This window comes from Cricetulus griseus, chromosome 7 (genome assembly GCF_003668045.3).
Source record: "Cricetulus griseus strain 17A/GY chromosome 7, alternate assembly CriGri-PICRH-1.0, whole genome shotgun sequence".
In the NCBI taxonomy this organism is placed as follows: Eukaryota; Metazoa; Chordata; class Mammalia; order Rodentia; family Cricetidae; genus Cricetulus; species Cricetulus griseus.
Window position 1 is genome coordinate 77,163,708 of NC_048600.1, and position 27,307 is coordinate 77,191,014.

The following is a 27,307-nucleotide window of genomic DNA, read 5'->3' on the forward strand; positions in this document are numbered from 1 at the left end:
TTAAAGGGGAACGTCGGGAGCCTCCCACTGCCCCCTTACTTTGCGCGCGCAACCCCGCAGCACAGCTGTCTTTTGGGGACGCCAGCAACCCAGAGATCGCGCTGGAGTTTGTGCCTGAGGCCACTCTGCTCTGAGACAGCTGTCCCTTTGAACTGCAAGTAAGTTGGTAGGGGAAGTGAAGGAGGGGGATAAACCTGGGCATCACCTGGAGATGGTGCGCCTAGAGTGGTGACCTGGCTCCAGCCCTCCACAGGGCCTCCTTGTGGCAGTGGCGCTGGGACCCTTTTGCCTGCTTCTTTCCTAGCCTACTAGAGGGACACGTTCAGACATCAGGGTAGTGGCGGTGTCTGGATAAAGGGTGGCTGGGGGCAGCCATGCAATTCTTTCCAGAGGATGATGCACTGTTAAAATACCTAGGATGGTATCCCAGACCTCTGGACCTTGAGGTCCTAACCACAGGTCTTATCTGCTCTTGTTCCCTGCTACTGGAAGCCATCCGATGTCATTTTAACTTTCTGGAAAGCATGGGAAAATCCTATTTATATCTTCTGTGCATCCCTGGGGTTTTGTTCTTGATGTGTTCCTTGGGAGGAGAATGGAGGTATATGGGATAGAATACTTGTCAAAACTATTTTGAAGTCTCCTTGGCCCAAGGTTCTGTCCTTAACTGGTCCGCCCAGCTGCAGCCAGGTCTTTCACAGATTCGCTTTCAGATCACCCAAACTTTGGCTTCCTAAAGTCTGTGAAGTGGGGGGATAGGATCTCCAGACCGCAGACCTTGCTAGCCCTGACCTAGGGGAATTCTCAGATTCAACCAGCCCCTTTACATAGTCTCCTTCCGTCAGTCAGCGGCACCCCCGTGATAAGACTCCTGGCGCATCCACTGGGGATGAAAAACTGGACGGGGTACGCGTGGGGGCCCTGAGTGTGGTAGGCTCGGCCTGGCTGTCCGTGGAGCCATCAGGGCGAGGACAGGTCCTAGAGCTAGTGGATCTGAAGGCCCTTAACTCCCTGGGGCGCAGGGAAGGCGCGGAGCCTGGCGCGCGGGAAGCTCGGGAGCCGGGCAGACCTCCAGCCCGCCTGCTCTCCCGATCCCGGAGCTGCCAGCGTCTAGGCCGAGCCCGGGGCGGGGCGGCTCCTCTCCGCTGGCAAAACCCGGTGGAAAGTTGGAGGCAAGTAACGGAATGCGAGGCACAGTGGGGTCTGGGAAACCAGCCTCGGGCGTTGGGCGACCCCAGGCCACTGACTGCAATCCTGGCGCCAACCGCTGAGCCTCCCGCCCCCGGGGGAATCCGCCCTGTGACTCGGGTAGGGATGTGGCCTCTGTGGCCTCCCGAGTCCCACGAGCCCCGAGAGGCGCCCGGACTGGGCGGAGGCTTGCTGTGTCCTCGGCTCATCCTTCTGGAAACTCCTCTCCTCCGCGCGCCTCCCGGGGTGATCGAGACGTGCGTACCACTTGCTTGTTTTGTTCCAAAGGCAAAAGATGTTAGATCGCGGGCGGGCGGGCTGGCGCTGGGCGGGGATAGGGATGGCGGCTGCCGCCCCCTCCCGGCCAGCTGGGCCCCCCGGCCAGGGCCAGCGGCCTCACACACCCCTCCCTCTCCGTACAGGCACCGCTCCACCGATCCCGAGCCCAACTCCCAGCCACCATGCTCCTACTGTTGTTGGGGATCCTGTTCCTCCACGTCGCAGTGCTAGTGTTGCTGTTCGTCTCCACCATCGTCAGTGTGAGTGCGGCGGGCAGGGGAGGCTCCCTGCGGGGCGGCAGCTATCCCTATTCTGGGTTCCAAGGAGCTTTCTCCATGTGCCAAACGGGGATGATATTTGCAGACAGCTGAACATCTTAGAGGCCCAGGGACATTTGGTTTTGCACTTTCTGGCCACTCGCTTCTTTTCAGTCCTTTGAGAAAGTCGGGCCAGAGTCAGGGGTAGAAAGTGAGCAAGGACTGGAAGAACTTCAGCTGCTCAGGCTTCTCAGCCAAAGGACTGACTGCAGGGCAGATCCACGGTTCTTGGCTGCCAGTTGATGAGAGTGGACTGATTTCTTTTCCTTGACGTAGCCTCTTTTAACTAAGTGGGCAATTTATAAAGCTCCTCATCCCCATCATAGCTCAGAAAAGTTGTTTCATTTAAAAAACTCGGTAAGACTTGGAGTATCAACTTAAAATAGACTTACCTGGAAAAAATTGCGAGCCTCTAGCCAGTATTGCAGCAGGACCTTAGGGGACTGCCCTCCACTGACACGAGCTGGGCAGGGAAGTAACAGGTTATGAAACTTTCAAACATATTGGATTAATTCATTTTAAGTTTACTTTCTTGCCAGTGAAGATGTATGCTTCTGGCTTCCATGTCTTAATGTAAGGCAAGGTGGATATGTGGTTTCTGAGAATAAGTTTGGGATTTGTAAATTGCTTTATTATTTACAAGATCTTAATCATGACTATGGTTGTTGGTGATCTTTACAGCAGTAGAAATGATAAGCTCAGTTGGCTCAGTGCTTGGATAGCAAGCATAAAGCCTGGGTTCAGATCCTAGAATGGCATCGACCTGTGTATAGTACTGCATGTCTGCAATTTCAGCCCTTTCTGAGGTAGAGGTAGAAGGGCTGGATGTTCAAGGTTGTCCTTGACTTCATAGAGAGTTGATGACATCCTGGGCTACATAAGACCCTGGCCCCTCCACACTCGCCCAAGAAATATGTATGTAAAGAAGTAGGCTTAGAGAGGTCATGACTAGGAATGACACCCAGAAGGTGTACATGTGGAGGGGGTAGAGACTGAGTGCAGTTGTCCCTGGTTCCTGCTATGCCACACACCTCTTCCTGTAGCAGCATGTGTATGCATGTGTGTGTGTGTGTGTGTGTGTGTGTGTGTGTGTGAGAGAGAGAGAGAGAGAGAGAGAGAGAGAGAGAGAGAGCATTCTATTTCCAAAGTGCTTTTCACACACAAAACGGTGCTATCTATATCAGATGGTCACCTCTCCTGGATCACAATTGTTCACATTACCAGGGAGTGACTTGTGCTGAGGGCAGGAGGTCTTCGGGACAGGCCTCTGGGTGATGGGACTAGGGAGTGGCCTATGCTGATCTCCCTGGGTAGGGGGGCGGGGCAGGCCTCCAGGTGATGGCTGCTCCACCATCCTCCCCTGTTCTCTCCTTCCTTCTTTCCTTCCTTCCTTCGCCACTTCACTAACGGAGATGTCTGATTGTTTCCAGCAATGGCTCACGGGCAATGGACACACGACTGACCTCTGGCAGAACTGTACCATGTCCTTCTCTGGAGCCGTCCAGCATTGCTACTCATCGTCAGCGAGTGGTGAGAGACTAGTTTTCTGCTCTGCTCAGAGTGGTCCAGAGGGCTCTTCTTTTGCACCTGAAAAATCAACTCTTGAGGTTCTGGTCTAGAAAGCCCCTCCTGGGTGGGGTGGAATGTGTCACAGAGCCACGAAACCAACAAGTGAGGCAGGGGACAGTTGTCTCAAGGGGGAGTCTTCAGTTATCACCGTGACTCTGCCTGAGCCATGCCTTTAGCTTGTCCTAGCCACTTGGTGTAATGCTCTTTGGAGGTAAAGAAATATGGACACAGGTAAGCAGAGGAGGTAACATGCCAGTTCACTTAAATAGATCCCATGGCAACAGGTGATACTGTGGACATTTTTGGTTTGGTAACTATCTCTATCAGAAATGTCCTGCATCTTCCCACTGCAGCACTAGGCAGTTGAGACTTCCTGAAGATGGCCTGGCCAGGTTTGTCCTCATCCTTATTACCAGACTGCCTTCCTAGGTCTCGTGCCTCAGTGTTCATTTAGCATATGGGCCCTTCTCCATAGACTGTATTTCTCTTCTGCTGTCATCATCTTTGGCTATGGGGTGTTGGGCTGAGGTTGAAATCAAGGGAACACTAGGAATACCCAGGGAGCCTATGTAGAGGTGACTAGGTCCTGGTGGATGTGTAGTCATGAGATCTCTGCCAAGACTTGGTCTTATGTTCCTAAGGATGGGTCCTGGGCCCAGGAGGCCTGGAATTCTGACTTTGAAAGGCCAGTGAAGGACAGCTTCCAATCTTACTGTAAACTGCCCTCTCATATATAGTTGAAGATGCCACACTCAGTGAGAGGGACAGGTTAATATCCAGCCCCACAAAGCAGGTAGTGAAGTGACTCTGAGCTCGGTGCAATCCAGTTCCTTGGTTGATTGTTTTTCTTCCTCTAGACTCTGCAAGAGTATCATTGGAATGTAGCAAATGAAAGACCTTAGAGTTAGCAAAAACGGGAACTGGTAACATAGTCATAGGGAGGACAGGCAAAAGCTGTTTTAAAATTTCACCATTCTGCTGCTAGGGATAGGGCAAAGACCCCAGTCCTTTTGAAATGGGTAGTTCTTCATCTGGGTGTGTGGGACACACTAAATTGAAAACATTCTAGAGGTTGCATGGTGAGTTGGCAGCCAAGTTGGCAACACGAACACTGTTCACGAGTGCTTGAGAATGTGATGGGAGTGCTCTTGGTCCCCCCAAGCCACAGCATCAGATTTCAGCATTAGGGTCTGGCAGAAGTTCCCTGCACTTTCAGGATGTGCGTCTTTTGGCTCACCACTGACACCTAGTGGTCACAAATGGCAAGACAGCTTGCAAAAGTCAGCTAGCTTCTCCTGGGGCTTTGGGCCTGGTGTCCACAGGCGCTGTCCCCAAGTGGCATTTGGCCACGTGGGGTTGGCACAGAATTCTAGACTCTTAGGCCCGGAAGGGAGAAGTTTTGGCAGGCATATTAAAACTGCCTGAGTTCCAGCTGAAACGAGGAGGCAGAGGAATTGCTAAGTTGTGCACAAACTGCCTCCAAGAGACAATGGTACAGCTGGTAATCAGCCGAACTCCTGCAGAGTAAATAGCTGTTCCTTGATGCCGGAAGCACACGTTAAAGAGACACTAGTGCGATTTTTAAGAGGAAACTTGCCTCTCAGCTTCTCCATGTCTGGCCAGTTCAACTTCCTAGGCTAGACTACAGTGATTCTGCTTAGTTTGTAAGTGTGATTCCAAGTCTGCTTGATGGCTTTTCTGGGAACCCCAGGTCATAACTCTGATAATAATGGATTTTCGAGGCATTCAGGAAAGGCCCCAAAGAAGCCAAGCTTGCTTCCACTGAGTTTATTCTAAATTAGAAGTTTCCTTTTAAACTTTCTGGGAGGTAATTACCTCCCTGACATCTTCCAGTGTGTCACCATGTTACAAACTAATCTCTGAGTGATCAGTCCCCTGGGCAGGCTTTGCCTGTTCCATAGTGTTCAACCGTGAGTTGTGCGGTAATAGAGTTAAGTTACAAAGTTACTTTTAAAGCAGCGGGCCACTTTCATGAATAAACAGTGCTTAGTTGTTCTCTGAATTAAATGAACTGTGTTTGTTCTTAGAATGTTGGAAGCATACTCTTTGAAGTAATCATTATTTGCAGTGATTTGTAAAGAACATGTATGGAACATGTACTTTCGTTGACGTGGTAGGCTTCCTACCTCCCTTGGGGTTTTGCTGTAGCCAAGGTTGGTCTTGATTTCTTGGGTTCAAGGGATTCTCTGTGCCTCAGCTTCCTCCAGTAGCTGCAATACCATGGCTACATGCCACTGTTTAGCTCCAACCTGCTCTTTCTCTGAAGGGACACACACAGATGCTCTTCTCCTCTCGCGGTGGGAGGAGGGCTGCTTTGTTGTTATAGAAGCCACTGCTGTGTGGATGTGGACTGCCAGTGTGTTCTCTGAGGCAGCCTAGTATCTACACTATCAAGCCCAAAGATTTATCAAGTCTCTTCTCGAAGCTATTTCTTTGCACTGGATCTAGTTATACGTATCCTTCTCAGGCCCTCAACCTCTTCCCACCCCGGAGTTTTTTCCAACCTGATTGACTTTCTTTCTGGCCCCTGCTTAATTCCCGAAGTAGGCAGAGGTGAATCCACTCTGTGGGGCCCACCCCAAGGCTTGGAAGCTGTTGGCTTTGACAGTCAGGGATCTTGCCCCCTGATGATGCTGAATTTCACTGAGGTGTGGCGGTATATGTGTGGGAGCATGAGTCACTCACTGTGACACACACTGGGCCAGATGCCCGAGGAGGGGGGCAGAGGGTACCAGAGTTCAGGAGGAAGTGGAAGGGCTGTCTACAGTGGGAGGCAGAATATGATCCCTCTTCCAAAGGCCAGGCAGGATTTAAGTAAATACAGGCAAGTGGGGTATGCTCTGTCTGGACAGTGACCTACTACAAGAAGATGGGGCATGGTAGAACAGTTGGCTGGTGTTCTGGTTAGTGTTAGGACTGACTCTGTCAGGCAGAACCTCTTCAAATGTTAGCTCCACAAATGAGTTTGTTTCCCCCTTTTTTAACGAAGTCAGAGCATGGCAGCCTGGGAGATGCATGGGTTTCATGACATTTCTAGGGAATGAGGTCCTTTCTAGCTCAGTTCTTTGTCATCTTCTGGAGTTAGTTCTCATCCTCCATGATGGCTCCAGCCATCCCATCCATGCCTTCAACAAAGCAGGAAAGAAAGAATTGCTCCTCCCCTTTTAATGGAATGTTCCTAGAAGCACACATTTTATTTGTTCCTTCCTTTTCTTGGAGCTTAGTTACTAATCATACCTTACTCATTTACAAGAAGGCAGAGAAATGGAGTGGAATTGTGTCAAAACTCTCTCTCTCTCTCTCTCTCTCTCTCTCTCTCTCTCTCTCTCTCTCCTCTCTCTTCCTCCCTCTGTCCCCTCACTTTCCATGCTTTCTTCTCTCATTCCCCTCTCCCTCAAGCGTAGTGAAATCTTGGAATCCTTTATCAATGCCCATTCATCTTCATTTCCTTCCAATTCCGTCTTCTCTTCCAAATGCCAGACTTGTGTGTTCGGCCACCTGTCACAGAGTTCTAGGCTGCTTAAGAGGCCCCATCCAAGTCACCACCTCCAGCGTCGCTTTCTACCTCCCTCCTTGACCATTCTTTGCCAGCATCCAGTGTCTTAGTGAACAGTGCTCCACCACCCAGCCTGCCCAACAGCTGGAGTCTGCCCTGTGCTCACTTCTCCTCCTTCTCAGAATCCAGTTTCATAAGGCATCCCATCCTTTCATGTCTATAGTCACAGTCCCCCACTTGTCAGAGCCACTGAGGCAGCTTCTGACTAGATAGCATGTATCTGTTCTTGATTTTCTGTGATAGGTTTTCCAAGATGATGAATCCAGGATACAGTTTTTTTTTTTTTTTTTTTTTTTAACAAAATGTGGCTTCGTCACTTAGTTTTCCAAGCTTCCTGAGGCCCCATTGGCCTTCATTTCCAAGTGATAGCCTGGCCATGGCCAAGGCAAATTGATTGGAAGAGCCTTTTCTTTCCTCATCATTCTTCCTTTCTTCATAGAATTTCAGCACTCCCATTGCCCCTCGGATGTAAACACCCCACTTCAGGATTCTCCTTCCTTCTCTCCACTTCCTGCCTCTCTTCCTTACTATTCTCCCTCCCTAGTATTTCACCAGAGCTGTTTGTTGCACCTATGGTGGGACATAGAGAAGAGAGCATAAGGCCTCATGGTATGTTGGGCAGCCATGCAGGGATCTTGAGTGAGGTGGGTTAGCATCGGGAGCCATGCAGGCAACTGAACGGTGCATTGGGAGCATGAGGGGCTGCAGTGTGTGCTTGAGTGTGGGGGGCTCTTGGGAGTTGGAGAATGACCCTTGAGAATGACAATGGAGTAAGCTGTGTGAACATCTTGGAGAGGCTGTAGGCAGGGGGACCACTGAGCACAGGGCCATGGGGGGGACGGGGCGGAGGAAGAGAGCAGAGTGGGGCCAGAATGAGGTGTGTCCAAAGATCCTTCCAGACTCTGGCAAATAGCTGTGCCTCTGGAAGCTCTTCCACCTCCCCATCCTGTCTAAACCCTGTCTGCTCTAGACTCTCAGGGAGCTGTTTTCTTCTAGAGGGGTTTATCAGGCAGAACCTGCTGGGATCTTACAAGAACACCAAATGTCTGACTGATGATTCTTAAAAAAATTTTTTAAAAACCTTTTCTGCCTTACATATTTTCCTCCTGGAGACCTTTATCAGAAACTTTAATCAGAAACTGGTTACAGAATGGATTTTATATTAGAGGGATGAGTCTTAAACTGTAGGCATGGTGGATAGGACCAGAGGGTGGTGTCCACCACATCATAGCATCATTGAGAGGCAGAGGTGACTGGGGCCTTGGCTTTCAAATAAGTAAGGGCTGTAAAACCCAGGCTCTGGTGGGTGCTGAGCCCTCTCCTGAGCCCCTGCGAGGGAGCTGAGGAGCCACTGCCCCATGTCCAGGCAGCACATCTGCTTTGTCATTAAGTGACTCTGTGCCTTGTGCATTTTTTTTAATGCATAGAAGTGACCTCAAACTCTAGATTTCACCACTGTGGACCTGGCCTGGAGCAGAAGGGTCAGATCCCAGGCCACCTGAGTGCCTAAGGGCTAGAAGGGCTCAGCCTGGTCTTAGTTTCCTCTTTGGCTTCAGAGAACCCAGCTGAGGTCAGACACAGAAGAACTTGGCCTTTTGTGCGACTTGAATCATACCCCATCCCCACTTACAGATTGCTTTGTTGTGTTGGAGGATGAGGGCCATGGCAACAACAACAACAAAAATGTGTCTATTCTTTCTACTCAACCCAGAACATGAAGGGAACAACCATGCCCCCAAGGCATACTTTGCCTTCCCAGTGGTTGGAGATGCCTTATAGGCCCTTTGGTAAAACTGGACCTCTTAACTTCAGAGGACCTCTCCATCTCAGAGGGTGGGTGGGGCTCAGACCAGAAGCCAATAAGACTTCCTTGTCCTTCTTTTCCATTCTAAACGACAGCAGCAAACTCATGACAGTCAGTAGGTTGTGGATGTCATTGCTTGGGCTGGAAACAGGAAAACATCTATCTTGCCAGCATTGGTCCCACCAAACACTTTTGGTGGTCTCTTTTGTCTCTGTCTCCACAATGATACTAGACTTTATCTCACTCTTCCATTTGGTGACACTGTCATTTTGGCAAGGACACCAGACTGTTTCCTTGCTGTGGCTCAGCTTCAGGTCAGACTTCAGGAAACCCAAAGGCCCTCTGCACTTATGGGCTCATGTTTCACAGCTTAAAATCTTTGTGGCTCCCCAGACCGACCCATAATCCCACTTCGGAAATAGATCTTGATTTTACAGAATCTCTGGGTTCTCTGGCAGGAAAAGGAATCTAGGGGATGGAATGTGACACTTGAACTCTTGAATTTCTTATCAGATGTCAGTATCTAGGCATTAATAAGGAACATTCACGGGCTTTGATGTTTAAAAGCTTTAGCTGTTTGGCTGAAGCAAGAGGATCACCTGAGCCCATGAGTGTAAGACCTGCATAGATAACAGTGATTCCTTGTTTCAAAATAACCAGTTATGGTTATTCTGGTGCTGCATCCTAGGATATGATATCACCTGGATCCTTAGGATTTCCCTGGAGCCCAGAAAGCATCTTTTGCGTTTTAGGAGCAAGGAGAGCTTGACCATGGCTTGACTTGAGGGCATGCTGGCCTGAGAGGAGGATTGTGGACCTAGGGACAGAAAATACATTCTGTGGCATGCAAGATCCTCCAACTATCTACTGCTTTTCCAATCAGTCTAGAGACACCTCTGCAATAAGCCCACTGTGCCTTTTATCCTATTGGTGAAATGCAACAGCCAGCCTCCAAGAAAGCTTTTCCTTGAAAAAAAAGCAGCAGCATATGTGAGCGGCAGCCATTTGTTTTTCACACATGCAGAGGCCATCCTGTACCATATGTATGTAGACTTTGTTCCAGAAATCAGGCACACACATGTGTAAGAGAGACCAGTCTCTGCCCTATGGAGCTCACTGTTAGTTGGGGGACCCGGGTTAAAATCAATAAACAATGCTGAGAGTAGAAAGTGGAGTTCAGAAAGTTGTAGAAATAAGGGTAGATTGTTGTCCCTGGGGAGGAAGGGGCAGGTCATAGGAGGCCTCCTTGTGCACAGTGAAGGGTGCGGGAAAGGCAAAGGACCAGTGAGGAGCCGTGGTGATGGTCCAGGCTAGGAATGATGAACAGTGACAGTTCTGATGACAAAGATGATACAAGCATTATGCCAGGCATTCTTTTTAGAGTCCAGCACTCAACCCACATTAGAACTGAAGGACATTGGTAGAGGCTTGACTGGTTGGGAGGAGTGGAAGAGGAGGCACTGATGGTAGCTTTTGCCGCTGCATTAGATGTAGGGTTTGTGGAAACAGGATTAGAAATGATGTTTAGGTTTGTGGGAGCAGGAGGTAGGTATGAGTTTGGGACTTGGACTGAGCTTGTAGAGTTGGAGGAAAACAGGGCATCAGAGGATAGAAACCAGAATCGGATTTGCTCACCGGTGGCTTCTCGGGAGCTAGTGAGATTGTTCCAGGGTCCCACTGTATGGTCTGGGTAGGCAGCAAGTGTGACATTGAGAGCCTCTCTGAAGTGAACCCATGGGTTTGGCACAGGTGACTGACTGGTAAAAGAAGCAAAGCCGTCTCTCCATGCCACATCATCTCCCCCTTCTCTACCTTTTGTGGATTCAAAATCCAAAAGGTGCCAGGGAAGACATTGACTGATTTTCAAGTACATTGCTGACCTAGTGCATTGTGGTGGAAAATCAAGTCAGTGAGACTCCAGGAATCCATGCCCTCTTACACTGGTCTACCTCTAGCAAATGGGGCAGAGTGGCAGGTGCCTGAGGTCTTACTAGTCATGTGTGCTAAGGTAGGGCACACAGTCAGAGTCCTCACTGCACAGAGCCCAGGACCTTGGCACATCCAGGGTTAAATTGTTATACAGGTGGTCCCAAGGAGGTGGCTGCCCCTGGAGCTTGTTCTTGGGAATTGGATGGAACATCCAGGGGGACCTGGGAAGAACAGAAGAGCTTTTGCATAGGAAAGGGTGGGTGGCATTCTGTTCCTGGTGAGTGTGGGGCTGTGTCCTTTCTAGCTCTTAATCTCCATGATAGCCTTTTTGTATCTGGTGGGGGAGGTAGAGGACTTTGGTTTTTCTTGTATGGAGAAATCCTGTAAACCCCAAAGATCTCCTAGGTAGCCCCGCCTGTCCCCCTGTCCGTTCTCCATTCAAGTCGCTCACGCTATGTAATGGAATCTGCCTCTCTATCTCCTGTGGCCAAACTCAAGTGTTTTCAAGCAGGCTGCTGTGGTCAATGATTTTAAAAATACTACATTTCAGAAGTTAATCAGCTTTTCTTATTTTTTAAACAAGAGCATAATTTCTTGTGACCTGTAACAATTCACTGCACATTGTGAGTGTCTGGAAAGGGAGGCCAATACACTGGCCTATGAAGGCCCCACCCTCTTTTTGGTATCACCTTGTGGATTGAGTCTCAGAATAAACATTTTCTGCAGATCTGCCTGTTTCTGCAGCTTTCTAACAAGGTACAAAGGAACCCACACACACACAGCTTCCCCTGTTCAGTAACTCAGGGACCCAAGGGAATGCATAGGAATCCCTGTGCCAGTCCAAGACCTAGTGCGTGGAAGAGCACTGGTGGCAGAGCAGGACAGCTAGACTGAGAGACTAGATTGTGTGTCTTCCACAAGCCTCTTAATTGGGAGTGCAGTTCTCTAGGTGTCTGCATGAATTGAGCATTTTAGCCAAAGGGTCTGCAGCTGGAGGCAGCTTTGATTTGGGGTGTTTTTAGTTGTTGTAACACTTGCATATGCATTAGCTGTGTCTGGTGAGGGACTCAAGTCTATACATGAAATGTATTCATATACAGCTTATTTTCGTAGATGTGTTTATATTCAGTGCACCTATCACTTTGGGTCAGGTGAAGAACTTTCCATGGTGTCAACTTCCAGATTTTTTTGAACACTATATTTTTGTATTGGTGTCACTCAACCTACTATTGTGTCACTGGAATCCCTTGAGGTGAGGGTTCTTTCTACCCTCCACCCACACCTCTGCCTGGGTACTTAGTGTTCACCTTGTCCAGCTGCAGGTTGCTCCCACTAAAACACCTCCTTAATAACCAGCTGAAAAGGCCTCAGCAGAGATGAGCCTTCATGGTCTCTGTGTGCCCCAGGGCCCTGCCTTGCTTATCTATGTGCTTGCTGTAGGAGTCATGGGTAAAGCTAGCTTGAGCCTGATTCTTATCTTAAACTGCTGGGGGAAGGGGTGGAGGCCCTGGGACAGGACCTACATTGGACTCTGGGCCACAGAACTGGTGGGCGAAGGGTAAGCAGAAGCCACATTGTTCAGGGTGGAGGCTGCTTGGAAATCCAGCTATTTCTGGAATGACATTCATACTGAGAAATAAGGGAAAATGGTGATTTTGTGTGATGGTGGTGGGTTGGAGATTTGGGGGCGGGGAGGTCCTGCTCTAGGGGTTGTCATGTGACTTTGAAAATAGTTCAGCTCTGTGCCTATGGGAGGCACTAACTTCTGCCTTTGTGATTTACCCCTCTGGTAGCTTTCTTCCAACTCCTCAATTTGTGTTCCATCTTATCTACCTTACATTTTCAACATAACTACTACTTACTATTTATAATTTTTTGGTATCCCTGAAGATCAAACCCATATCATTGAGAATATGCTAAGCAAGTCACCGATCTACTCAGCTGCAGTCTAGACTCCCATGTGTTCTTTTTCTTGAATCAGAAAACCATTCACGAATTGCCCAGGGGGAGCCAAAGGTCAGGGACAGAGGCTGGCTCAGTGCTGATAATGACAGAGGCAGATGAACTGGTGGTGTTTTCTGAGCCCTTAACCATCTTGACTGTAGGCCTTGGGCTAAGAATATAGCCGAGGGGGCAGATGTATTTCCTTCTCTGCTCAGCTGGCTCTGGGTAGGAATCTGACCTTGACAGGGAAGTTTGAGTGAGCCTGCTCTACCATCCCCTGTGTGTTCTGGGGGATGGGCCTGTCTACAGCCACAACCCCAAACAGACTGTTGTCTGTAGCCCTGGAACCCGGCAGTCTCATTGGAGCAGCAGGCCTGCTGAGAGCATGCAGGCTTGTGCATCCTGGTTCAGCACCAGGGGTTGATATTGGCTTAGACCTGGCACTGAGGAAAATTCTAGTGACATCCCCCAGGTATCCACTTTGTATTCCATACTAAGTGAGCTCTGCAGAATGACAAGAGGTCTCCTTGGATTATATACTCAGTTGTTGTAGGCTTGCATTTAGTGGGGCTTGTTCGCCATTCTCTCTCTCTCTCTCTCTCTCTCTCTCTCTCTCTCTCTCTCTCTCTCTCTCTCTCTTGATTTTGTTTCTTGCTACTGTCATCACTAGACTCTTGCTTTGCTCTAGCAAAAGTGGGCAAACTAACTTTAGAGGCCAAAGTAAAGCCATTACTTGATTTACTGAGTAAGGATTTATCGGATAAGTCAGCCACACCCAGTTTTACACGCTTCCTGATTTTGTCCTACAAGAGGCAGCTGAGTAGACACTGCTGAGGTCCGGTGACCCCCAAAGCTCAATCTACCAGCTCACTGAAGTCAGCTTAATGTGTAGACAACAGACAGTCTGTATGAGAGCTTGCTATATAGACAGACACAGTGCTGCCGTGCTGGGGAAGAGAAACACAGGGAAGCCCAAGTTGTATCAGAAGGCTTGTATCTTGGAATTGTGGTTGGTGCGCCCGCCATATCACTTCTGTGAACTCTGTGGTCCCCAGTACAACACTTGTGCCTAGAATGGAGCTTCCAGTTACTACATGAAAGGTTGTTTCTCTGCTGCTAGCACCGTCTGGGTGAGTGGGGTTGACTTTCTTCCCCAATGCTCCTTCCTTCTTTCCCGCTGCTTGTTCCTTCCTTCCCTTTCTCCTTCCTTTTATCTTTCCTCCACTCTTCCAATGAGATTGAACCCCAAAGTCACATGAACCAACTTCTGCACCCTCCTTTAACAGGGTTTTCACTGCAACCGGAACCATTGCTAACCCTAAGATCTGGGACAGTAAGTCAGGCTAAAGAAGGGCGATTCAGTTCTCCAAGACTCAATGTCAGGTTTAATAGGGTGGCCAGCAGAGCCACTTCAGAGCTCTTCCAACTAGAGCACACACTCATGACGGCTAGGGAGAGCCTGGCTTTGCTCATCATTGCTTGAGCCTGTTTTCACATGGCTTCAAGCATCCACCCTTCTGTCCTGGCCACCCTTCAACTCTAAGCCTGAGAATGATTCTGGCTGGAGAGAAATGTTAGGGTAGCTGAGCAACCCCTTTAGGACATCATTGCAGGCTTCCCCTTGAGCAGCCATCAGGATAAGCCAGTCTTGGGCCTGTCATGGAGTCTTTCTCCAAGACCTGGCTCTCTGTTTATCCTCTGCTGTCCTCAGTTAGCACCTGATGGATGGCCCTTGATGGAGAGAGGGGTCTCTTTTCTCTATGCTGGGAACCCTGCCGTTCTTTTAAGTTTTGGAAACCCAACCCTTACTATTGACACTGCCGTAATTTCTTTGCCTTGTAATTTTTAAACGTGTTTAAATGTTCACATAATTCATGAGAAGTTGCCTTTCATTATGAAGTGTGGATTTGTTCCCAGCCCAATGCCCAAATCCTCATAAATGCAAGTTCCTCACATAATAGGGTAGTTAATATTTGTGTGTAACCTTTGTACATTCTCCCGGATGCTCTGTTAGCTTAACAGTAGTACAGTGTGAAGCCTGTGTAAATAGTTGCCGTTGTATTGTTCAGGCCCTGTGGGGAAGAGAAGCTTTTCAAAGCAGCTTTGGCCTGTTTGGTTGAGTGTTGTGGATGTGAAAGCTTCAGATAGGTGAAGAGTACACTTTCTTTTTACTGCAATAAATCAGAAGATACAGATCCAGTGAAAGGAGTTTTGACCAAACTCCCCCTCATGACTGAAGTTCCTGGGGGTCCCCTGGGCATCAGATTGACAGATCTTTGCTTCCTCTCTGTAGGGATGCACTGCAGCAAGTACTCTCCTTTGGAATGGTTACATAGTGGCCCTGTGCTGTGTGCATATTTTAATCCTTACTGTCTTGAGGTTTTATAAAGGCACTGCTGTCTAATTCATCATTTTTCAAGTGCTGCAGGCCCATTGTAGGTAGATATCCTAGTTGATTATTGTAGGGCACTATAGGCAAGACATTATAGGGAGATACGCTAATTCATTATTCCTTATGATAGAACTGACACCACTGTGAACATCCTGGTTGATTTCCTGAATCTGTACTAACTCAGTTCATTTTGGGTTTATTTCATTTTTGTTTTTCTTGCCTCTGGAGTTGACAGTTAAATCCCCTTCTCTCTAGTGTTTTTCTAGGAAAGGCATACGAGACAGGCATTGTCCCCTGAAGGCTGATGTGGCCACAACTCGTGAGTCTGGCTTGCTCACTTTCAGTGTCGTTATTTGCTGATGAAAATTTTAAGAATACTTTTGAGTATATGTTCAAGAGCTTACTTCCAGAAACAGATATTAAGTTATTGAGTCATTATATCTTCTTTAAATTAATTTTTTTATTCTTTAACATATCTTAAGCATTGAAAGTTTTAAATACATTCCTTCAGATCTCTAGGTATGCAAGGCTGTGTTGCCATCATTCCTGTGAACAGTGTATCGTGGTGATCCAGGCGATGTGATTGACTTTAAATTCTGTTTGTTATTAGTGCCTGTGCTCACATGTCATGATGCCTGTGTGGAAGTAAGAGGGTGACTTTTGGGAGTTGGTTCCTCCTTCTGCTATAGATTCTTCGAGGGCTTTTACCCACTGAGCCATCTCACCAGAACTGATACTGTCTTTGAAAACTCTTTTTTTTTTTTTTTTTTTTGACAGTTGGGTAGATAAAAACTGGTATCACATTCTTCATGAGTTCCCCACACACCATCTGGTTATCTAATGGGGTTGAGCATCTTCATACATTTACCAGCTTCACAGTTTTCATTTGTGAATCACGTATCTACGTGGCTTTTTAATTTAACATTTGGCTCTTTGATCCCTCTGCAGCTTAGTCTTGCAGATCTGTGAGCTAGAGACCTGACTTCAGCCGACACAGCACCTATCATTTCCTTCGTTATGGTTTGCAGACGGCATTTAATGTCTACTAAATTCGTGTCTAGACATGCGAGTCTTCCTTCTGCCCTGCTCTGACGTTTTCTTTCACTGACTAGAACATACAATTTGACTCGCTCAAACTCTATACACTTTGCACGGAAAATATTTTAATTATATATTATAGATATATTTTATGAATTTTATATTTTATGAATTATATTACTAATAGGTAGCATGTGAGGTAATAAACATACACTGGAAGTCTTTAGTATCATTCTAGTAAAGGCAGAAGAGGCAGACATAGGTCTCTTTTTAAAAACTGTCTTCAGATTGCTGTTTGTTGGGTGTATCTCTTAGGTAATCAGTTGGAATGATTTGACTGAGTGAGCTGTTTGAGTAATTTGAACTCATTTCACACATACTATGGCCAAGCATAGAGTTGTTCTTATTATATGGATCTAAGTGTTTCATCTATTGTACTTATTTTTTTAAAGATTTATTTATTTATTATGTATACAGTGTTCGGTCTGCATGTATGCCTGCAAGCCAGAAGAGGGCACCAGATCTCATTACAGATGGTTGTGAGCCACCATGTTGTTGCTGGGAATTGAACTCAGGACCCCTGGAAGAGCAGTCAGTGCTCTTAACCTCTGAGCCATCTCTCCAGCCCTATTGTACTTATTTTTGAAGACCCCTTCTTCATCCTCTTATCCCCACAGCCAGTGTAGATTCTCAACAAATGCTCATTGAATAGATCTCCCTGATGCCCAATTCTGTTCTGATTTGAGAACTAACTTTGGGTTAGATATATAATGGGGTTCAAAAGTCAATAAATGATGGCCAGGGTACTTTCCCTACTTGTATAAATTTAACACATAAAGATTTAGAGTTTTATCACAATGTGTAATTCACACTGTATTAGTGAAAGATCTTAGAACTGGAGAGTGGGGCCCAGTGTAGTACCTGCTGCAGCCTTGCTCCATAGGACAGCTCACCTTGGAGGACATGTCCCAGCCACAGTTGAGTCACAGCTCTAGGCTCAGATTGGGACCTTAGATTTGTGGCCTCTGCTTCATCTCACTGAGCTAGATAGTGTTTTCATGTGTTATGGTAACATCAGCTTTATTGCAGAATGATCCGTCAGAAAAGCCACACTGCCAGGAAAAGATGCATACCAATGGCACACGAGTTAGTGATGGTTGTGTGACGTGAATTTGGGCTGCTCCTGACCTCTCAGACATTGTTTTCTTTCTCCAACTGAGGAAAAAAAAAAAACAAAACAGAGAAAGCAGCAGCATGTATTGCTATGGTGAAACAGCGCATGTCTGGAGTCAGGGCCTCTCAGATAAGGATGTGATACTTGGGCTCATCAAACCTCTCTGGAAATCTCTTTCAGTACAAACAAACTAGATTAGTTTCACATGAGTGTCTTCCATCTGATAATGCTGCCAGTGTGAGTCTGCAAAAGCCTTATTGGAAGTGGTTCCTGGCTGTGCATCTGAAAGGTTTCTCCTGAGCTACTCGGGACTCACAACAGGGTCATCTTATTCAGTTAGTCACCACAAGTTCCATATCCCGTATCTGAAATGCCCTGGACCAGAAATATTTAAAATTTATGCTTTCAAAATCTTTAATGTTTGCATATATGCGGTATTGACTGTGAGACTCAATGTAGACTTCATTTCACATACTATGATGTCTGTAGCTTGAAAATACTTTTATATAGTAATAATTTTGTGCACAAATCAGCATTTCCTGATACAGCATTTTCTGCTTGGGGAAGTATGTTGGCCTTTTAAGTTTCCATGTTTCAGAGCATATTTTTGTGCATGTTTTTAGGTGAGAGTGCTCAACTTCTATAAATAATCCAAAGTCCATAGCTTTCGATGTTGTGCTAAGCTTCCTTGGGTGGCAGGGTCCTTCTGTGTAGCCCAGGCGGGTCTTGAACTGCCCTTGATCTTCTTCCCATGTTAGAATTATAGATGGCTGCCACCACCAGGTGATGTGTGCACTTTTAAGCCATTGCACATCAATTAGTTACTGCTTGAGAAGATAAAACTCTGTCAGTTCTTTTCTTTGGTGAGAGTAGGGTAGGCATGGTACAACCCATCTGGTAGACACTGTACATGTGCCCCTGTCACATTGAGCTCAGTTTGCTTCCTCCTTCATTTTTTAAAAAGTCAGACTAACTTGCAGCAGATGTGGACATGGGGATAACCTCCATTGCCTGAATTTCAGTTGGGTGTTTAGAGATTTGCTGAAAGCATGGTGGTATTGGTGGGAGGGGCTTGACAACAATGAGAACATAGAAGCCATGATTCTTCCTATCTGGTGATTTAACTGAGCACAGACAGCTCTGTGCTAAAGCCATGGGCCATGGTCAAGGTTGACCAAGAAAATGATGGAACTGGCATAGAACATGCCAAGCTCATCATCTTTCGCACTTTATATTCCTGCTTTCTGTAAGAGTCTCTCTCTCTCTCTCTCTCTCTCTCTCTCTCTCTCTCTCTCTCTCTCTCTTTCTCACACACACACACACACACACACACACACACACACACACACACACACACAGCCATTTCTAGGATCTCTTTGGGGGATGCTAACCTACTAAGTATTGGTCATGAACTATTATTTTTGGAATATAGTAGAGAGGATCCAACAAACCCTTCAGAAACCCATATGGGGAGGGGGGTCCTTGAATATTATTAGGAAGCAATAGACATGGCTCAGACCCTCTAACACATATACACTGAGTCGCTCCTTGGTTACCATGGGATTATGGTTTAGTACACTCACTGTAAGTTGAAATTAATGTAAGTCAAAGATGTGTTCCACACACAAGCTAACCAACAGCTGAACAGCCTGCACACTGCAGTATGGACTGTTTTTGCTCATGTCAGTGGCTGGGTAGCTGGCTGGGAGTGCCTCTCACTGTCATTCACTGCTGCCATCCCCCTTGTGAGAGAGAACTATGCTACACACAGCCAGCCCAGGAAGAGCTCCAAATTCCAAGTATGGACTACAATTTTTACTGGCTGTGCATTACTTTTTTGTTGTAAAGCCAAAAATTACAACTTGAGACTATACAAGTCGTGATTTGCCTGCTAGCTTAAGCAGCGCATTTGGCAGAAACATTGGAGGGCAGTCCAGTGTATTTTAAATGGCACTTAACTCCTAGTGACACATATTTTGCCTACAGCCTTTTCCAGAAATGTCTATGGTTCAACAAGAAAAGGTGACTTGACGATGTTTTAAAGTGCAGAAGTGAACTGTTCCCACCAGGTTCGGTGCTCTCGGGTACAAGACCCTCTTGGTCTCACCTGCCCCAGGGTAGGCCCTCCCTGGCCATTCCCAGCTTTTCTAACCAAGTGTTCCTTCCCCCAGAATGGCTGCAGTCTGTCCAGGCCACCATGGTCCTGTCTGTCATCTTCAGTGTCCTGTCTCTGTTCCTGTTCTTCTGCCAGCTCTTCACCCTCACCAAAGGCGGCCGGTTTTATATCACTGGATTCTTCCAAATCCTTGCTGGTAAGTTGTGGATGGTGACGGCCATATGGAATATGGGCCTTTTGAAGTCCGTGGCACCAGAGTGATGGATGTTTGTGAGATGGACTATTGGATGTTTATCCTGAAGTTTTTTCCCCCTCTCTGTCTCCGTGTGCCTTTTTCTCTTTGCACAACTCACAGTGTGTGTGTGTGTGTGTGTGTGTGTGTGTGTGTGTGTGTGTGCTTCATGTGCATATATATTTGAACTTGGGAGCATCCCACTGCTCTATGGAATGAGACACGCATAAGAGTCTTAGGGACTCAAGAAGAAATGCCTCCAAACATGCTAGACCCATCACCAGGCATGAAGCTATAATATGGGCACATCATTAGAGGTAAATGCTGAGGCTACCCACTGAGCCAAGGATAGCCTAGAGGACTATTTCCTTTGGCTTATGTGATACCCAAGAAACTGTCTTGGCTCTGTTTAGAACATGGCCCAGTTCAGAGTGCTGGCAAGGGTGTTCTCAGGAAAGCATCTTGTGCCTGTAAGTGGAGATAGTCATACCGACAGACTCCCTGGACTTTGATTCCTGCTGTGTTCTCTACTGTCTTCACCAGCATCCCATGCTAATGTTTCCAACTATGAGACTGTGGTAACACGTCCCCTCTCCCTGTGGTCTGCATGTATGGTGTCGGTCTGTCACAGGGGTGAATACCTTACAGCGTTGTCTCTGGCTTCTGGTCAGTGTCTTGCTTCATTGATGCCTACCATTCTGCCTGGTGTTTGTCAATTGACTGAGACTGGCGAGTACTGCAGAGAAGTGAGAGGCAGAGAGTAAACTCCAAATATGTCTAGGTACTATGACACAACCCCTATCCTGGCCTTCTATATAGCCAAAGATGTAGTGCCCATGTTTAGCCAGCTATGAGAATGTCAATGGGGGCTGTATCAACACCCATGCCCAGAAGCAGCCTTGGGCCATTAGAAATAACCCACACATCCTTGGTGGATAGTTATACGGAGAGACATGGCCTGAGGCCGACTGTTGATACCTTTTCTAGAAGATCTGCCAGTCTGAGTGCTAGGATAAAAGGTATGAACCACCATACCCAACCCTGCACCTGACTTCTACTGGTTGCTAAATTTGAACTTACACCTTTTGGGATTCATAAGCTTTGAAGCATCTGCTGTGGGCAGCCACTACAGAATGACTCAATTGAAAACTGGCTGGGTGGAGCTGAGTTAGGACGTGGCAGCATTGTGATCTGCATTGTTTCCACTTAATTATTGCTGCTTTGATCATTCAGAATCTTTTTTTTTTTTTTACAATGTCATCCCAGGGAAAGCTCACTAAGTTACTACACTTGATCTCAGCCAAAAGGCTGAGGAGAAGAGCTGCCAAGTTCAGAGATAAGGACCCAGGTGGCCCAAGTGGCCTCTGGGTTAAGGCCTTTCCATCCATACAGACATGGTCAGGACTTCCCTGACTGTTCAGAGTCTTGTCTACTGTGCTACTTACTTTACACTTTTGCTTCTCCTCTGAACTCAATGTGAACATTCTAGAATGCTGCCTCAAATATCTCTGGCTTTGAAAGCATGTGATTTGCTTCTCATTAGGCCCTTCAAATCTATCTGCTCATCTCTCACAAGACTCTTTTTCAGTCATGAGTCGTCAGCTGAGTGGCCCATATTTAAGTAAGAAGCTATGCAGAGTTAGAAATGCTGCAGGGAACCAGTGGCCAGCGTTTCCTAAGAATGCTCTGTGCCCGATTGTCAACTCTAGTAAAGACGATTTGATGGGAGGTCTCCTAGGAATCTCCCACCTCTGGAATGTTCATTTGAAAATGCTGGCAGGTCTTTCTGCTCAAATTGAAGGCCAATAACCAGGGCTTCACCCAGAGACCTCCTGATTCTTACGGAGAGTGACAGTTCTCAGTCAAGCTTGTGAGCTTTCCCCAGGTTGTGGTGTTTTAGAAGAAGGTAGGCTCTGGAGAGATGATGAGGGGAGGAAGGGTAGTGTGGTCGGAGGTGAGAATTAGTGCATTCTTGAGACTTGACAGTTCAGCAGCAAGGAAGAAGTCAGAAAATAAAAAAGCAGCTGGGGAAGGGAAGACGGGGAGGAGGTGAGCAGGAGGAGGTAGATGGGGAAGCAAATCCTTCTCATGAGCTGTGCTTCCTTCTTAACTTCATAGAGGAGAATGTCCTGGTCCTGTTTCCATATTTTGGAGTCATTTCTGTTTTCTGGGTACCACTGTTCCTACACATTTGTTATGCTTGCATTTACTGTGTTGGATCAGGTGTACTAGGTGGGAGAACATGAAGAAAACCACACAGACACCAAGTTAGAAGTAGAGCTGTGTGTTTTAATGTCCTGCAGCTAACCAGCTCCAGGCACAAGGAAAACCTTCAACCTTCACTGGTTTCCAGCTCGACTCACATAGGGAGGTATCTTATCAAACTTGGGGACCACAACTTGTCTCCCAAGTTGAGTCCAGCCACCTTTCCTCAAGATGCCAATTTAAAAAGGACTACATTAAAAGTGGAAGTCAGAAAAAGGAGATTTAGTCAATGTGGTCACACTGGGGAGAAGGACAAAGAGATGAAGAGCTGCTTTCACCGGAGTCCATCTTCAGGTCCTGAAGTAACATCCAGAGTTCAAATAGAATGGCCATGGATGTGCACACCTAAGCAGCCCCAGTCAGGGTGTGGCCCCACCCACCAGTCACCCATCATTATCTGGGTTTCAGACTCATCTTGTAAGTTGTTCTAACAAGTCGATAGAACCCTGTGAAATCTCTTTCCTGGGAGACAAGTTCTTCCCCTCCTGGTGCCCTTTCCTTCTCTCAGCATGAAATTTCTAGGGAAATTCCCATTTCTTTGGGTCCATTGTTTCAACAGTCTGATAGGCAGATCGAGAGATTCAGTTGTCTCTTTAGAATATCTTCATTTCTTCCAGGCTGATCCCAGTTACTGTGATTAAGGGGGACAGAAAGGCAGCAGAAGCAGTGGACTCCAGCGTGAGTCTTATCTTTCCTATTTGTTTTATTTCATGACGATGGGAATGAGATGAGTCAGCGCTGTGCCTTCAAATATTCTGCCTGGGCTTTCTGAGTCCACTCTTTATCCAGCTTCACTGTGGCTCCTGTCCCTGCCTCTGCAGTGGAAATGCTCTGCACAGGCCTCCCAGGTCTTTTGGAGTCTTTCATTGGTTGGCTGTCACCACTGCTTTCTGGACTGTTGGTGACTTGTACTGCTAAGTTGTCTCCCCTCTCTCAGCTGCTGAGATGTCAGGTCCTGGGTGCACGCACAACAGTTGGCCCTGTTTCATCCTCCCCCCTCTTCCTCCCATGTGCAGTCTACGACCTGCTACTTCTGTGGTGTGGCTTCCTTCGTGGGTGTTGGGGCAGTTCTTTTCTCTGTACTCATTGACACCACTGTGCCAGTGCACAAACCTACCCCTACACCCCCTCACCTCATGCCCTCCACTTACCCGTAAATCCCATTTCCGCTTAGCTTCTGGAGAGATCTCTCTTCTGCCTTTTTAGTTTTTGCATTAAAACTTTTTGTTATTATTATTGTATGTATAGAGGTGGTTTACCTGCATGTGTATCTGTGCCCCACTTACAATGTCATGACCATAGAGGCCTGAGGAAGACATTGAGTCCCCTCTGGACTTGGAGTTAAAGATGATTATGAGCCATCATGTGGGTACTGGGAATCGAACCCAGGTCCTCTGAAAGAGCAAATGCTCCTACCCTTGTTTTTATTTTTGAGACATGATGTGACTCAGGCTGACCCTTGGCATCCTTCTGTGTCAGCCTCCTCAGTGCTGGGATTATTGACCTGTGCCATCCCATCTGGCATGAGGGAAGTTTCCTAGAACCTGAGCCTGCTCATATTCTTGCCACACTGGAGATGCATACAAGACATCTGTCACTGTCCCCTTGCATTGCCACTCAGGCCTTGGATGATGTCCAGCCTCCTATCATGTGAGGCTGTTGTCACCTCCTGCTGGTAATTTTCAGTGTTTTCTCTCAGTCTTAGCTTGGCCCTGCTCCTCTTCTTGGAGTTTCCATCCTGCTCCTCTTCTCCTGGCCCCTTCTTATATATCTCTGGGACCCGGCTGGACTGCCATCACCCTCAAGGCTTATATTCTGTTGTGTGGAGCTCAGCCTATCTAATCACTCAGAGCCTAGGGGACATTCCTGTCCTTCCAACATCATTTCATATTGAAAGGGGGGTCTGTCTTCTGCACAGGCATCTCTTGAAGGTTGGAGCCTTGTCTCCTTTATCCTGGTGCTTTCACTATCCAGGACAGTATGAACATACAGTAAGCACTCTGTACTTACTGAAAGAACCCAGAGGAATGGAGCTGATGAGGAGTTACCAGGGGTTTCTCAGCTGGCCCTGTACTGGCTGGTTTGAATTGCTCGGCCAGGATTACCATTGCCATTCAAGAGCCTGAGACCTTCTCTTTCAGGGAGCTTCAGGGAGCATGTGCAAAGGGGTGCTGCAGACCTAGCCATTATGAGGCAGGTACAAACTGCTGTGACTTGAATGCTCAGTCTCATTATGTTGGCTTTAATTTGGATGGACTTGGCACTCTTACAGGGGCATCACTTAGCGATAGGTACCAGCTGGGTAATGAGTCACTCTTGGTCAGGGATGGAAACTGAAGTTTTCTCTATGCTAGGGAATGGAAACACAGTGGATTCACATGGCTACCGAGGCATCACTCATGCCCATGGCCAGGAGATGTCCCAGGAAGCCGTGTTCTTCCTCCTGTGGCTGTCTGTCTCACCTTGCTCTCTTCTGTGGTGTGCTTCCCTCGTTATGGCCCTGCCCTCAGTAACATAGGTCACAGGAAGCTCAAGACAATGTCAACCTTCTTCCTTCCTTCCCAACTTCATTTCATCCCCTTCCTTTTCTGTCCCCCTTTGTCCGTCTCTCCTTCTTTGTCCACTTCCTGTCTTGGTTTTCTTAGGTCTGAGACAGGGTCCCACATTGTATCCTAGGCTGACTTTGAACTCAAAATCCTGCTGCCTCAGCCTCCCAAAGTGCTGAGACTTCACAGGCCTGTGTCACAAATGCCTAGCTTGTATTTTCCTTTCTTTTTGTATTTGTGGAGCAGGAGATGGGTCTTGCACACGCTAAGTGAGCACAACCCCACTGATTCACACCCCTGTCCCTGCTATTTCTTAACAAGAAGGGGTGCCCAGGGAGCAAGAGGCCAAGAAAAATGAGGACCCTGGATCAAGGCTGGGAAAGTGTGTCTAAGGACTCCAAACTGCTGCTGTCCTTCAGCAGAACTATGGCTTCCCGTGACATGGCCAGCTTTACTGTCTCTGCACTTTCTGTAGGTAGTGGCAGGTCCTAGGTCCCACCCTACAGCAGTTCCAAGAATATTGTTAGACTTTTCCAATGGGGGCAAGCTGAGTGGGCATATTCTCCTCTGGGTTGCCAAAGGACAATCTGTCAGAGTGATTGTGTGACATCACCCACTTCTTCTGTTTTAGTCAGACAAAGTTGAACTATCCAGCATGTCAGCAGCCCAAATAGCAGTGAGGTTAGCTGTAGGTGGCCCAGGGGCTGGAGCCCTGGAACTGCATAAATCCCACACAGCCTGCTGCTTTATAATAGTCTTTCATAGCTTGTCAAAGGCTCTGTTTTCAGTAGGGAACAGACCTGGCTTTGTCCAGCTCTAGGCTGGGGTACTGATGTCATTGGACTGACCCCTCTCTGTGGAGGGACACTACTGTCACATGGGCATAGGTGCTTGAGCATGGTAGCTGCACCAAAGAGTTGGGGTGGCCTGACCCACCTGTGTGTCTGATATTCTTCCATCTGTTTTGAGCTTCAGACCTGGCCTTGGGGGTCACCAAATGGAATGGAGCTATCTGTTCTTTATCTGTGTCCTCTGCAGCTTTGGTTTTCACCCTCCTTGTCATCTTCATTTCCTCCTTGTCTCCCTTCCCCTCTCCACTGCAAGCCTTTGTCTGCCCTGTGTCACCAATAGGTACTGCTCACTCCATTCATGGGATAGCATTACTAGGGGAACCTGGTCCCCTGTGGTCAGCAAGGAGTCAAGCCTTTGTTGTTATCTCATGACACCACCATTGGTGCAGTATCACTTCATTTCCACTGGTCTCTGGTCACACATAACACCGCCAATCTCTAGAGTGGGTCACACAAGCCTATCCACACCCAGCCACTTCTGGGAAGAGCTAGGCGGGCCTATCTTACAGCCTGAGTCCATCTCAAATGGCCTGGAAGAGAGTGACAGTGAAAACGTGTAGAGGAGCCTCAGAAGAGATCTTAGCATGGGTGGCTAAGATTGGAAGTGGAGAGCTGTTCATTTTCCTTTCACTCGTGTGTTTTCCAGCTGTCTCCTCCCAGGTCTGTGCTGGGAGGCCCACCTAGGTGAGGAACATTCTCCCTGCCTAGCACTGTGGATATCCAGGTGGCAGAGAGCCACTGCCCCACTGTGAACCTCCAGTTACCTTCTGTCTTTCTCCTCCCAGGTCTTTGCGTGATGAGTGCAGCAGCCATCTACACGGTGAGGCACAGCGAGTGGCATGCCAACACTGAGTACTCCTATGGCTTCGCCTACATCCTGGCCTGGGTGGCCTTTCCCCTGGCCCTTCTCAGTGGCATTATCTACGTGATCCTACGGAAACGTGAATGAGGTGCTTGACGAAGCACCATCCGTCTAGGCTCTGAGTGCTCATAGGGTACATGGGGAGGGAGGAAGGAAACCAGAAAACAAACCGAACAAACCAAAAAGAGCTAGCCCCAAACCCCAACTCAAATCAAACCAAACAGAACGCAGTTGAATGGGGAATTGCTGTCAATTGAAGATGTATATACTATCTATGGTTTATAAAACCTATTTATAACACTTTTTACATATATGTACATAGGATTGTTTGCTTTTTATGTTGACTGTCAGCCTCGTGTTGAATCTTAAAGAACTTTACATCTTAACACCATAACCAAGCTCAGTATCTTTGTTTTTGTTTTTGTTTTTGTTTTTTCTTTTGTTTTGCTCAGACATGAAAACTCCCGTGTGGCCCCTTTCATCTAAAATCAGATACCTCCCTCCCACTCAACCTCATAGGATAACCAAAGTGTGGGGACAAACCCCAAATGGCCAAAGGCCTTCACACTGTGGGTGACCTGGTGCATTTAGCAGGAATATCCACTCCCCGAATTGCTGTGTGGAGCCCTAAGCACTCACAGACAAAACACCCTGACCAGAGCCCTCTGCAAAAACATGGCTGGTGGCTCTGGAACACTTGTCCTTGCAGGCAGAGTACCAGGGCCACACATTTAAATAGGAAGTCAGAGACAAGGAGTCTGTGAAATGGTGCTATAGATTTACCATTCCTCGTTATTACTAATCATTTAAACCACTCACTGGAAACTCAATTAACAGTTTTATGACATGAGGTAGAATGGAGACCTGAATAATTGTGTGTGATATAAACGGTTCATAACCGCTTTCGTACCTAGCTAGGCTATTGTTATTACTACGATAAATAAATCTCAAAGCCTCCATCACTCCCACAGTTTCTCCCGGTCGGAGCATTGGGACAAGTGTCTAGACCCCTGGGACTGTGAGTTCCCTGGCTTGCTGGGTCTAGAGTGTCCGTTGCCTCCAAGGACTGTCTGGCAATGACTTGTATTGGCCACCAACTGTAGATGTATATACGGTGCCCTTCTGATGCTAAGACTCCAGACCTTTCTTTTTTTGCTTGCTTTTTCTGATTTTATACCAACTGTGTGGACTAAGATACATTAAAATAAACATCAGAGTAACTGA

At 47.3% G+C, this 27,307-nt stretch overlaps 1 protein-coding gene across 1 annotated transcript; it reads left to right on the plus strand.

The window, feature by feature from the left end:
• Pmp22 (peripheral myelin protein 22) lies at window positions 1-27,307 on the plus strand. The gene is made up of 5 exons (XM_027427155.2): window positions 1-158; window positions 1,611-1,727; window positions 3,215-3,314; window positions 19,383-19,523; window positions 26,007-27,307. Exons 2-5 carry the CDS (start codon window positions 1,650-1,652, stop codon window positions 26,168-26,170), a joined length of 483 nt encoding a protein of 160 aa, XP_027282956.1. The 5' UTR covers window positions 1-158; window positions 1,611-1,649; the 3' UTR covers window positions 26,171-27,307.